At 37.6% G+C, this 10,275-nt stretch overlaps 2 protein-coding genes and 1 long non-coding RNA gene across 3 annotated transcripts; 2 read left to right on the top strand and 1 right to left on the bottom strand.

Moving 5' to 3' along the window:
• The first annotated feature begins 2,223 nt into the window (after positions 1–2,223).
• LOC108617931 (mitochondrial ornithine transporter 1) lies at positions 2,224–6,051 on the top strand. Its single transcript, XM_018013804.2, has 4 exons — positions 2,224–3,193; positions 3,265–3,705; positions 5,164–5,269; positions 5,330–6,051. The coding sequence occupies exons 1-4, from the start codon at positions 2,695–2,697 to the stop codon at positions 5,625–5,627; spliced, it is 1,344 nt and encodes a 447-aa protein (XP_017869293.1). The 5' UTR covers positions 2,224–2,694; the 3' UTR covers positions 5,628–6,051.
• Positions 5,289–8,160, bottom strand: LOC108617930 (non-canonical pre-mRNAs endonuclease FASTKD5, mitochondrial). Its single transcript, XM_018013803.2, has 2 exons — positions 6,185–8,160; positions 5,289–5,935 (listed from the first exon to the last, which is right to left on the bottom strand). Exons 1-2 carry the CDS (start codon positions 8,027–8,029, stop codon positions 5,846–5,848), a joined length of 1,935 nt encoding a protein of 644 aa, XP_017869292.1. The 5' UTR covers positions 8,030–8,160; the 3' UTR covers positions 5,289–5,845.
• On the top strand, positions 8,143–9,236 carry LOC149268165 (uncharacterized). Its single transcript, XR_016271080.1, has 2 exons — positions 8,143–8,852; positions 8,917–9,236. It is a non-coding gene; the product is annotated as an uncharacterized LOC149268165 (long non-coding RNA).
• Positions 9,237–10,275: the final 1,039 nt, after the last annotated feature.

The following is a 10,275-nucleotide window of genomic DNA, read 5'->3' as shown; positions in this document are numbered from 1 at the left end:
CGATGTCTTGGTTGGTCCCCATACAAACTTATATGGAAGAGCCTCCGCTTAGTACGTCTCCGCTTTTAACGACAATCCGCTTATGCCGACGATTTTTTTCATATTTTTGAGTCAATCACCGGTTATTACGACGTGATAAAAAAAATCGCGAAATAATGACAACAAATTTCAGCATAAAAAGACTGTTAGAAATGTATATATTGATCAGTGATCAGTACCGTTGCTTGTTTGCGTAGCAACGCCACAAATGCTGCTAAGACAGAGAGAGGGAGAGAGACAAAGCACAATGCCGACGTCACAAAAATGTTTCTAAACCATCTTATTGAAATAAGTTTATAAAAATGGTTGTTTTGATTAAAAATTTAAATTGTTTTATAGTAAAAGTTATTACGAACATGGAAACCGTAAAAAAAAAATGAAAAACAATATTTTTTACTCTTTCTGGTTAAAGCGTCCTCCGGGTATAGCGACGTAAAATCGACGGTCCCTTGAGTGTCGCTATAACCGTATTCTACTGTATATTCTTTTTTTTGTCCATAAGTAATCGTCTGGCTTCGACCTGTGTATACATATGTATGTGTTTACTATCCACGAATCTTTGATTCTAAAGATCAATTTGAAAATATATATATACATATATGTATGTAAATATATGGTTCGAACGTAACGAATGTGGGTTCCTCGGTTTTATTCGCATCTATTTCTACTAACAAATCACAAATAATTCATTATAAGCTGTACGAGAAAACCAATTACAAGATGTCGCATTATGTTCAGTTTTCCTAAGGACCATTTAAATTATATGTGAAGCTTATTTCATTATAAAAAATAACATTATGAAAAAAGGAAGTGAATAAAAAAGAACCATAAAGTGTGCCAATATGTTTAAGTGTACATTTTTTTTTTTTTTTTTTTTTTTTTTTTTTTTTTGCAAAAACTGGAAGAATATAGAATATATATTATTCTAACAATAGCAATATGTATAATGTATAATAATAATATTAAACAAAATATTAAATCAAGAACTAATAAATGGTAATTAAACAAATTATAGTTTTTAACGATTTGCCGCTGAGTTTGTATAAAATAGAAATTATATAAAAACAAAACCTGCATTGCTATTTTTACACCATGAAAAAAATTATAAACGAGTACAAAGAGTTGAGCAAAAATTCAGTGAAGGGGCAATTCAATAATAAAAAATAAATATACAAATTAAGATGTAAATTAAGAAACTTTTTTGGCACCAAACACTAACCGGACCCCAAGAACAAACTCAGCGAAGAAATGAAACGGAAATAGAATATGTAATTAATAATGAATACCATAATTATATATATATATATATATATATATATATATATATATATATATATATATATATATATATATATATATATATATATACCTACCAGTTTGACAGATCAGGAACATAGCTCAAGCTACTTTTTACATAAATATAATCATTTTAATTTCAACTTATTTGGAATTTCAAATGCCGTAAATGAATTAATTTATATAACTTCATGTAAATTATTTAAAGTTAAAGTTAGAAAAAAAAATTATAATATATTTATATGCAGATATCCCAATAATAATAATACTGTACGCTATAATATATAAACATATATATGTATTATATATGAGTGCGTGTATTTAACATATATGTATAGCTGATCTGCTAATTTGGAGATAAGCAACTTGAAAATGCTGATAAAAACAATTGATATTTACATGTGCAGTAATTAAATTATCGATTATTAATAAAATTGAAAATATTTGAATGAAAACGAATTCATTAATTTGATCAAAATTTAGTTTAAATTGATCGAAAACAGAAGGTCTACCACCCTTCTTTTCTTTCTTTCGCTTTTAAACAACAAGTACCATTTTTTCCAGATTACTCTATCTTACTGATTGACTGATATATCTGATAAATTATCCATAATACAAAATGGTGCTTTTCACTAAGTGGCAAAACTTATTAACTATTATCCTTCAGGTAACACAATAGTCCAGTTAACAATTGATGGAAAACATTTCATTTGATAAACTACGAGAACTATATACATTTATTTTTTTGTTACTTTCAAATTCAAAGGAAACTTTTATATTCAACTTTAATTTTTTAATTTTGATATGGTGAAATCATTGAAAATTTATTCAAATTCCATTAAAATTATTAGTATATATGTAAGTATACATAATATGTAAGTATACATAAATGTGTATATAAAATATGTATGTATTTATATATTTATAAATTCGTATATGTTTGTATTGATATGATGTTTATTACTTTGGCATTTCCTTCTAAATTTTGTTGAACAAAATGCACAAGTTTTGTTTTCATATGCAGTGCACAGTTAATAGAGAGGCAACATCGCGAATTTACAAAACCATACGAGACAATTTCAGCAAGCAAACAGCGCATTCAAACGACAAGAACGATAAAAGCTGGAGTCAAAAACGATTGCGATATCAAACCGCGCGAAACTGCAACCGAACGGCATTTTTAAGATAAAGAGAGAGAAAGAGTAAACGAGAGAGACAGAGAGACAGAAAGAGAGGAGGAGCGAGAGAGAAAGAGCTACAGCGAGAGAACACAGGAAAGAGCAATATCATGACGGAATTGCTATCCAATAAATGAAGTAGCAAATAGACATTTTTTGAGACCACACCAAGCAATTACATATGACGCCGACCCCGTTGGAGATTGTAGTAGCGACGTCGACGCCGCAAACAGAGCACAATAGCAATGAAAATGGGGCAGATGCGACGGCGGCGGCAGCGACCCCTTCAGTAGCGACAGTGACAACTAAAAGTAGCGACAGCGACACAGACAATGTTTCGCTTTCCGCTGCTGAAGCAACGCAGTCGGCGACGTCGCCACCCGATATTGGCAGCACGAGAGTAGGCAGCGACATACTGATAATGACGCCAGAGCAAATTGCCGAGGCTTATGAAAAAACTGTGCAAGAGGAAGAGAGAAAGAGAGTAAAAGCCGAAGAGCGCGGTTGGCTCTTTCGTAAGCTCAATCTTCGGAATGCGCCTACCGCCCTTCGGGATAGACTCTTGCTGATAGTCGGCAAAATTTTAAGATTCATTTTACATTTAGACATGCATGGGGGCACGACCGGTAACAACACCAATTTCGTCGGGGGCTTGATAGACTTTTTGGCCGGCTCATTGGGTGAGTTCTCAGGGCTCGCGGCAATTTTACATTTGCTTATTTGTAATGTTTGTTACATGGAATTCTTTTAGGTGGCGCTGCTCAGGTCTATGTCTCGCAGCCATTAGACACTGTCAAAGTAAAGCTACAAACATTTCCAGAGGCTTACAAGGGCATGCTGGATTGCTTTTTCAGCACCTACCGAAAAGATGGGGTCATGCGGGGTCTGTATGCCGGCTCATTGCCGGCGGTATTTGCGAATGTGGCAGAAAACTCGGTGCTCTTCGCTGCATACGGTGGCTGCCAGAAGTTCGTCACCTACGTCGTGGATAAGGAATTGACAAGCGAATTGACCACTACGGAAAATGCATGCGCCGGTTCACTGGCCGCTTGCTTCTCTACGCTCACCCTCTGTCCCACTGAACTGATCAAGTGCAAGTTGCAGGCGCTACGCGAAATGAAGCACTTCGTGGAACCCACGGCAGACATTCGTACTCCCTGGACATTAACACGTTACATATGGCGGACCGAAGGTGAGTGCTAATAATTTATTTGATTATTTTTCAACAATGTTGATTAGATTAAGCACATATCTCGCTGCTTTTACTCTCCGTTTCTTCGTAATATATGTAGGTATGTACATATGTATGTATGTATATATTTAAATTCAATCGCAAGTGCTAAAGACACGCTGTCGAGAGAAAAAAAAAACAAAAAATCAGCTGCAGGTTTGTTTACTTCAGCACGTTCGGCGCTGCCAGACTGTTTCAATTATTTCCCATCGCGTAGTTTCTATTCGCTTGCTGTGCAACAATTGTCTCAACCGCATAATTACACTATCTTGGGACTAATTCCACAAGAAGAACATACATATACATACATATATACATATGTACATATGTATGTATGTATATGAATACATCCTTATATTTATTTGTTATTATATTCATGATTGCCTGACTCATACTTCTCCACACTGCCTATTTTTCCCAACATATGTATGTACATACATACATATGCAAAGAACATTTCTTTCATCAATAATAAATTTTTTTATGTCCACAAAATTAAATTGAACTATATGGATGTTTTTAACATTCTCCACCAATAACTTATTTCTTTCGTCTGACCACTGTCTTTAGTAAGAAAAACATTTTCGAAATTTGTGCGCTGGAATCGCATGCAGGATTTAAACTATGTATGTATTTTCAATACTTCCGAATAACAGCACGAGTGTACGTTTGTTGCAAAAAACTGTAATACCTTATCTGCGTTGTTTTTCTAAACAAAATATATTTATATATTAAAATTTAGGAAATAAGAATGATACAAATCCTCAAACATACATATGTACATGTACGTATTCAATAAAAGATTCTTTAGATACATATGTACATACATATATTTATATATTTAATCTGCTCGGATTTTGCCATAGCATTCCCTAGTTTCATTTATTAATATACTATATAGATATGCATGTATGTAGGTACATATGTATAAATAAATGTCGGTCATACATTGACGATTTGAATCTTTGTGGATGAGCTAAATATCCGACAATCAATGAATATCTGCAGTTCTTCATATGTATGTACATACAAAAATATTGCTTGTTATCATCAGTCGAATGGAAATTTACACAATTATGTATCTTTGATTGTTTGACAGAATGAGGCATAGTATATTGACGGATTTGCAAATTCCCTGTCTAGATTCAGCTTTCAAAATTGTGATTCGAATGCGTATGCATTCTCATTCGCGTCAGGCACGCTGGCAGTTACATATACATAGATAACGAAAGTCACGACCAGGGTTACTCCACATGGGGGCTATATAGTAAGTCTATTAATAGACCACTGTCCTCACGTGCGAGCCAGCGACTGTTATTTTCTGAACATGTTATTTTCAGCTCATGGGCAAGCTATCACGCTCTTTAAGTCTGATCTCTTTTAATCTGTGTAATGCTCATTCTCTCTCTCTTTTTGCAGGCATACGCGGCTTTTATCGAGGCTTGGGCTCTACATTTGTTCGTGAAATGCCTGGATATTTCTTCTTCTTTGGTAGCTATGAGGGTACACGCGAGCTGTTGCGTAGGTGAGTACAAATTTGATGATTTGTAGTTTAGATATGTTTGAATATATTTACAATTGACAGTAAGGATCAGACAAAGGACGAAATTGGCCCAGTTCGTACAATGATCGCTGGGGCCACTGGCGGTGTCTGTTTATGGACATCAACATTCCCAGCTGACGTCATTAAAAGTCGTATACAGGTAAAAAACCTAAATGAGGGTATGTTTACTGTCGGTGCAGACATTGTCAAACGCGAGGGCGTATTGGCATTATATCGTGGACTGTTGCCATCTGTTCTGCGAACCATTCCGGCTACGGCCACCCTGTTCGTTGTCTACGAATATACTAAAAAGGCTTTACATGGGACTTTATCACAGTAACTTATAGCAATCGTGACAGGGGTGGGCGTGACCGCGGGCGGTTATTATAAATTAGCCCATGTTTCTGGATTTCTATTATAAATCTATCCACTACAGAGTTGTTGCCTTTTTTGTTGCTATTATTAACTAATTCTATTGTTAATACTATGATTAGAATAGTATTAACGATTCACGATCATCGAGCGCGTCCACACCCTGCCAACTCAACGTGTCGCCAATCAGATATTAGCCGCTTGGCACAGACGTCTTTTTAAGAAGTCCTGCTGATCCGTTGATGTTTCCAGTTCCCGCCATTCGTGCCAATGGATCTGTGAGTGAAGAGGTACAAGAGTTTTTTCAAATAGTTTGATACTTTATATACGATGTTTTTGTACAAAAATAAAATAATTTTATTATCAAGCCAAGCTAAAGGCTTGCATATCAATTATCCAACTTTACTTCGGAAAGAATATATAATCATCATATTTGAATGGATCTAGACTGGCGATAGCAGTCCAATCAGATGGAATGAGTGACTGTACCTCGTAAGTATTCAGAAGTCATTTGAAATCACTTACCACGATTGGCTTGTGTCCCAGCTGCTGTAGCTGTTTTAGCTTCATGGCAAACTGTCCAGTGTAGCGTTCCTTGTCACGTATAACATTATTCCATCCAGCGACTACAATTATCAACGTATCTATGTGTGGAGCCTCCTTGGAGCCAAGCAAGTGCTGTCGTGTGAGCAAGATGCCACTGTAGTCCTTAGGACACGTGCTAGCATTCAATGACACAGGGCGCTGCTGTTGTCGATCATAGCCAACGATGGCATCACAGCGATCGTAGTGGGGCAGAACGTGTTTAAGACTAACTGTGGTCCGCAGCAGACTGCCAACAGCATCGCGAATCTCCAAGAGGATGCGATCTGTGCTGTTGAGTTTCGAGCGAGTATCTGTGCGATCAGGTATATATTGTGTATACAGCTTACCCATTTGCTGACGTTGCCGTTCTGTAAGTCGTGGCCCTTCATACTCAGAGCCTAATAGCTGGGCAAAGCTATCTAGGTGAAAATATTCGCGGCCTGGCAGGCCACTACGATAGGTGTGGCGCAGGAAGCGTGGCTCCAACGCCACGCCCAGTTGCTCAACATCGTAAACGCCTCGCATGCTGAGAAACTGCAGACAGTTGGTGTAGCAGCGGGGATAACGCAAGATCTCATCAATGCGGCCTCGCAGCAATTCTGGAAAGCGGTCGACTAGACGGTATTCAACGCCGCTAGCTGTGTTCATGTTAAACAGTGCTATGACCAGACAAATGCGCTCCAAGTCCTTAAGCCGGGTCATATCTAGTTCGCGCTCGAAGCGCAGCAAAATGCGCTCCACAAGCTTATCATTGCAGGTCTGCAGCTCGCAGCCAAGCAGTGCCATGTGCAAGCAGGTCAGCAGCGAGACGCGCTCCACTTGCGGCTGCAGCGCCACTAAAAGCTGATTAAGTGCAGATACTTGTGGCAATTTGCTGCTGTAGCGCAAAACCTTGAGCATAGAGACTAGCGTGATGTCTTCCACATTATCCAGCTGTGCTAATAGGCGAGTGTACAGCTGTTGCAGCAGCTGGGGACTGCGAATGGGCGTTTGTGTTTTGAAGAAGCCCATGGCCATGACTCCCAGCTCCTTGAGCGTCATTTGCTGTACGCACTGCTCCAAATTTACCTCAAAGTCAAACATCTCGAACACGGGCCGACGCAGCAAATTACACAGAAACATAGACTGCACCAGTTGCTCCGGCGGCATCTTGCGCACTTTGCGGCCAAGCCTACGCAACGCGAGCCACACAAATTCACCAATGCGTGCAAGTCCAAGCTGATACCAGGCATCGCTCACCAACAACAGTTGGGCAGTTGGCCACCGTTCGATGCGGCGACAGCACTCGATGTCCAGTATGTTCCACAGCTCCATATAGTTGGCAGCCTTTGTGGACGCTGGCGTGGGTAACTGTTGTAGGCAAAGCAGTGTACCCAACAGCTGCTCATCGCTGAACTTATGTATTTCCTCGCAATAGTAGGTTATAAAGTCATCAAAACGGTCCTCGCTGATTTGAACGCACGTGCGCGCACAGTACTGGACCAGCGACCGAAAATCCGCATATAACTCAGCCGGTCGCGCATTCTTTACGGGTTGCAGCACACGCGGAGGCGTGTCACATTGAGTATCAGTTGAAGCTACTTTCAAGCAATCGCTGGGGCGCACAATCTGATAAGGCTTCAGAGAATCCGACAAGATGCTGTGTGCGTATTGATTCTCATAGTCAACAAAAACCTTAGCCGGCATTGCCGGCATGTTGCGTATGTAACGATTTAGCAACAGGCGGGGCAATCTCTTCGCTACGAATAAACGTCGCATTATACATATTGTTATTGACGGTAACATGATACTAATTATTTAATTCATAAATGCAAAAATTATTAATTTTATTTCGTCTTATGTCAGAGCCCAAAAACAATTCTTGATTAGTGCTGCAAAAATATCGGATCGGTATCCTTATAATCGATATTTTGGAACTTTGGAAAACATCGATATTGTTTTCTTAGTATCACCACTGACCAGAGAACACATAGTCTATGTGACCGAATATGGTATTTTAAATACTTTTTGGTATTTTATCAGCTCTAATTTTGCTCAAAAGTATTTTAATGGTATATTGGTATTTACACTGACCAGAGAACACATAGACTAGACATGTAGTACAAAGTTTTTCAACACCGAAAAATCTGTCTCCTAGGGCCTATCAATTTCGTATTTGCTCGTCTCTTCAGTTTTAGGTTCGGGCTACGAAAATATACGAAAGCACAATCATTTCGCTTCATGCGCTCGACCGAGATGGTCAAATGTTGAACAAAAGATCCCTCTATGCTTAATCCCAGTGGCGACGAGTTGAATGAGGTCGGTCGAAATAATGCATTAAATACGAGAAGTAAAGTAATGTACCTATGAGATTCAGCGCATTTGTAATGTACAAAATAAAAACGACTACTCATACGAAAGAATCAAGCTGTTGTCAACTTCGTTTTTGTATGCCCCTTCCCCACTAATCAACAAAGGAGTTTCGCCATTCGTTGCGTCGTGACGAAGTCGCCGAATATCGTTTTCTGTATGGAATGCGTGCCTCCTTTCTTCTTTCTTTGTCTATGCCTATTCCTTTTGTGTGTATAGTGTTAGTCAGTGAGTTATAAATAAAAATATGCTCTATCCTGTATGTATAAATCATCTTACTTTTATATTTAATAACAAAAAAATTAATTACGCTTAATTAACAGATGCTATTAAAACCGAAGGGCGGACCAAAAAGAGCTAATTATTAGGAACTGCTTACGGGTTCAGAAAAGTCGGCTGGCGAAGCAAAAATTTGACCACAAAAAGTAAAACAATAAATTTATATGTAGCTATGTAATTATAGACTGAGTGAATTTAAATTTTCGTAAACAGCAAACTTAAAATGTACGCTGACTTTTGACGTGTCATTTTTTGGTAATGTGTTTTGTTTATATATTTTTTTTTAATATTAGGTTTAGTTTTAATAATAAAATGAAAACATAATTATGTTAATAAATACATGAAAATTGTTATACAAAAAGAAGTATTGCCGTAAGACTTCTATATTAAATACAATATACATGTAAACTTAAAAATAGGGGTTTGTTTGCAAGTGTACGCAGAGTTCTGCGAGCAAGTGTAATTCGCTAAATTTTGTTTCCCTTAGGGTGATGTCAAAATGGCAGCGATAAGCGATACGACAATATGGAGCGACAATAAGCGAGAAAGCTCTACAGGCAGATTTATATGTAATCGCTTAAAACATGTCAGAGTGCAAGCGAATCGAGAAGAGAGCCAAAGCGAGAAGTAAAGAGAGTTGCGAGAAAGCATTCCTAATGATCTCATGATAAAGCTTTTCTGATACGTGGGTTTTTGTTGCGTTCTGAGCTTAAATAGCCGTTGGCTAGTCGGTGAAATATATTCCTTTTGGCAATTCAAGCAATATTTCTCTCTTTCACTCTGACATGCCATCGCGTTGCAGATAATTATCGCTTATAGCATCGCATCGCTTATCGCGGCCACTCTGACATCAGGCTTAGGAGTCTTTAAAGTTAATTAAAAGTTAGTCTTTTAGTAGACTTAATTAGCATCATATTTCACGCATACTCATGTATTGCAACAAAATTCAAAATATCTGTGTATATACTGTTTAAAGACTTTTGTATAGAGAGTGTTAAATGAGATGGCATAATGATAATAATAATATTGATAATGATGATGATGATAGCTTTAAATTTTATGACAACTTTCTCAGTGCTCGTATTCAGCATTTGCATAACAATTAATTGTTTGCTTTTAATAAAATGGGAAAAGTAAGGAACCCCAACAATGAAACAACATTGTATAATTATATAACTCAAATGATAATATTCATAAATCGGTTTAATTTGAATCAATATAGGTATTTTACAATCATGAATGTTTTATGTCACAACATAATCAAACAAAGAAGAAAGCTCTAGTAGAGACTGCTCGGCTACGAGATCCCTGAACCCTTCGAGCAACTGATATTTCATTAATTATTCGCACTTGCATACACACACGCAGCCATACGCACGCACGCATAAGCACGCATTGGATGC

The sequence above is a fragment of the Drosophila arizonae genome, chromosome X, assembly GCF_054131065.1.
Source record: "Drosophila arizonae isolate 15081-1271.41 chromosome X, UAZ_ARI_1.0, whole genome shotgun sequence".
NCBI classification, from domain to species: domain Eukaryota; kingdom Metazoa; phylum Arthropoda; class Insecta; order Diptera; family Drosophilidae; genus Drosophila; species Drosophila arizonae.
Note: the sequence above shows the minus strand (reverse complement) of the source record. Positions and strands in the feature narration are given on the sequence as shown.

Excerpts from the sequence above, each read along its gene's own strand:
- LOC108617931 (XM_018013804.2), top strand. The coding sequence starts at position 2,695 with ATGACGCCGACCCCGTTGGAGATTGTAGTAGCGACGTCGACGCCGCAA. Across the intron at positions 3,706-5,163 it reads TTACATATGGCGGACCGAAG|GCATACGCGGCTTTTATCGA; the intron begins GTGAGTGCTAAT and ends CTCTTTTTGCAG. Across the intron at positions 5,270-5,329 it reads ACACGCGAGCTGTTGCGTAG|TAAGGATCAGACAAAGGACG; the intron begins GTGAGTACAAAT and ends TACAATTGACAG.
- LOC108617930 (XM_018013803.2), bottom strand. The coding sequence starts at position 8,029 with ATGTTACCGTCAATAACAATATGTATAATGCGACGTTTATTCGTAGCG. Across the intron at positions 5,936-6,184 it reads TGGGACACAAGCCAATCGTG|ATCCATTGGCACGAATGGCG; the intron begins GTAAGTGATTTC and ends CTTCACTCACAG.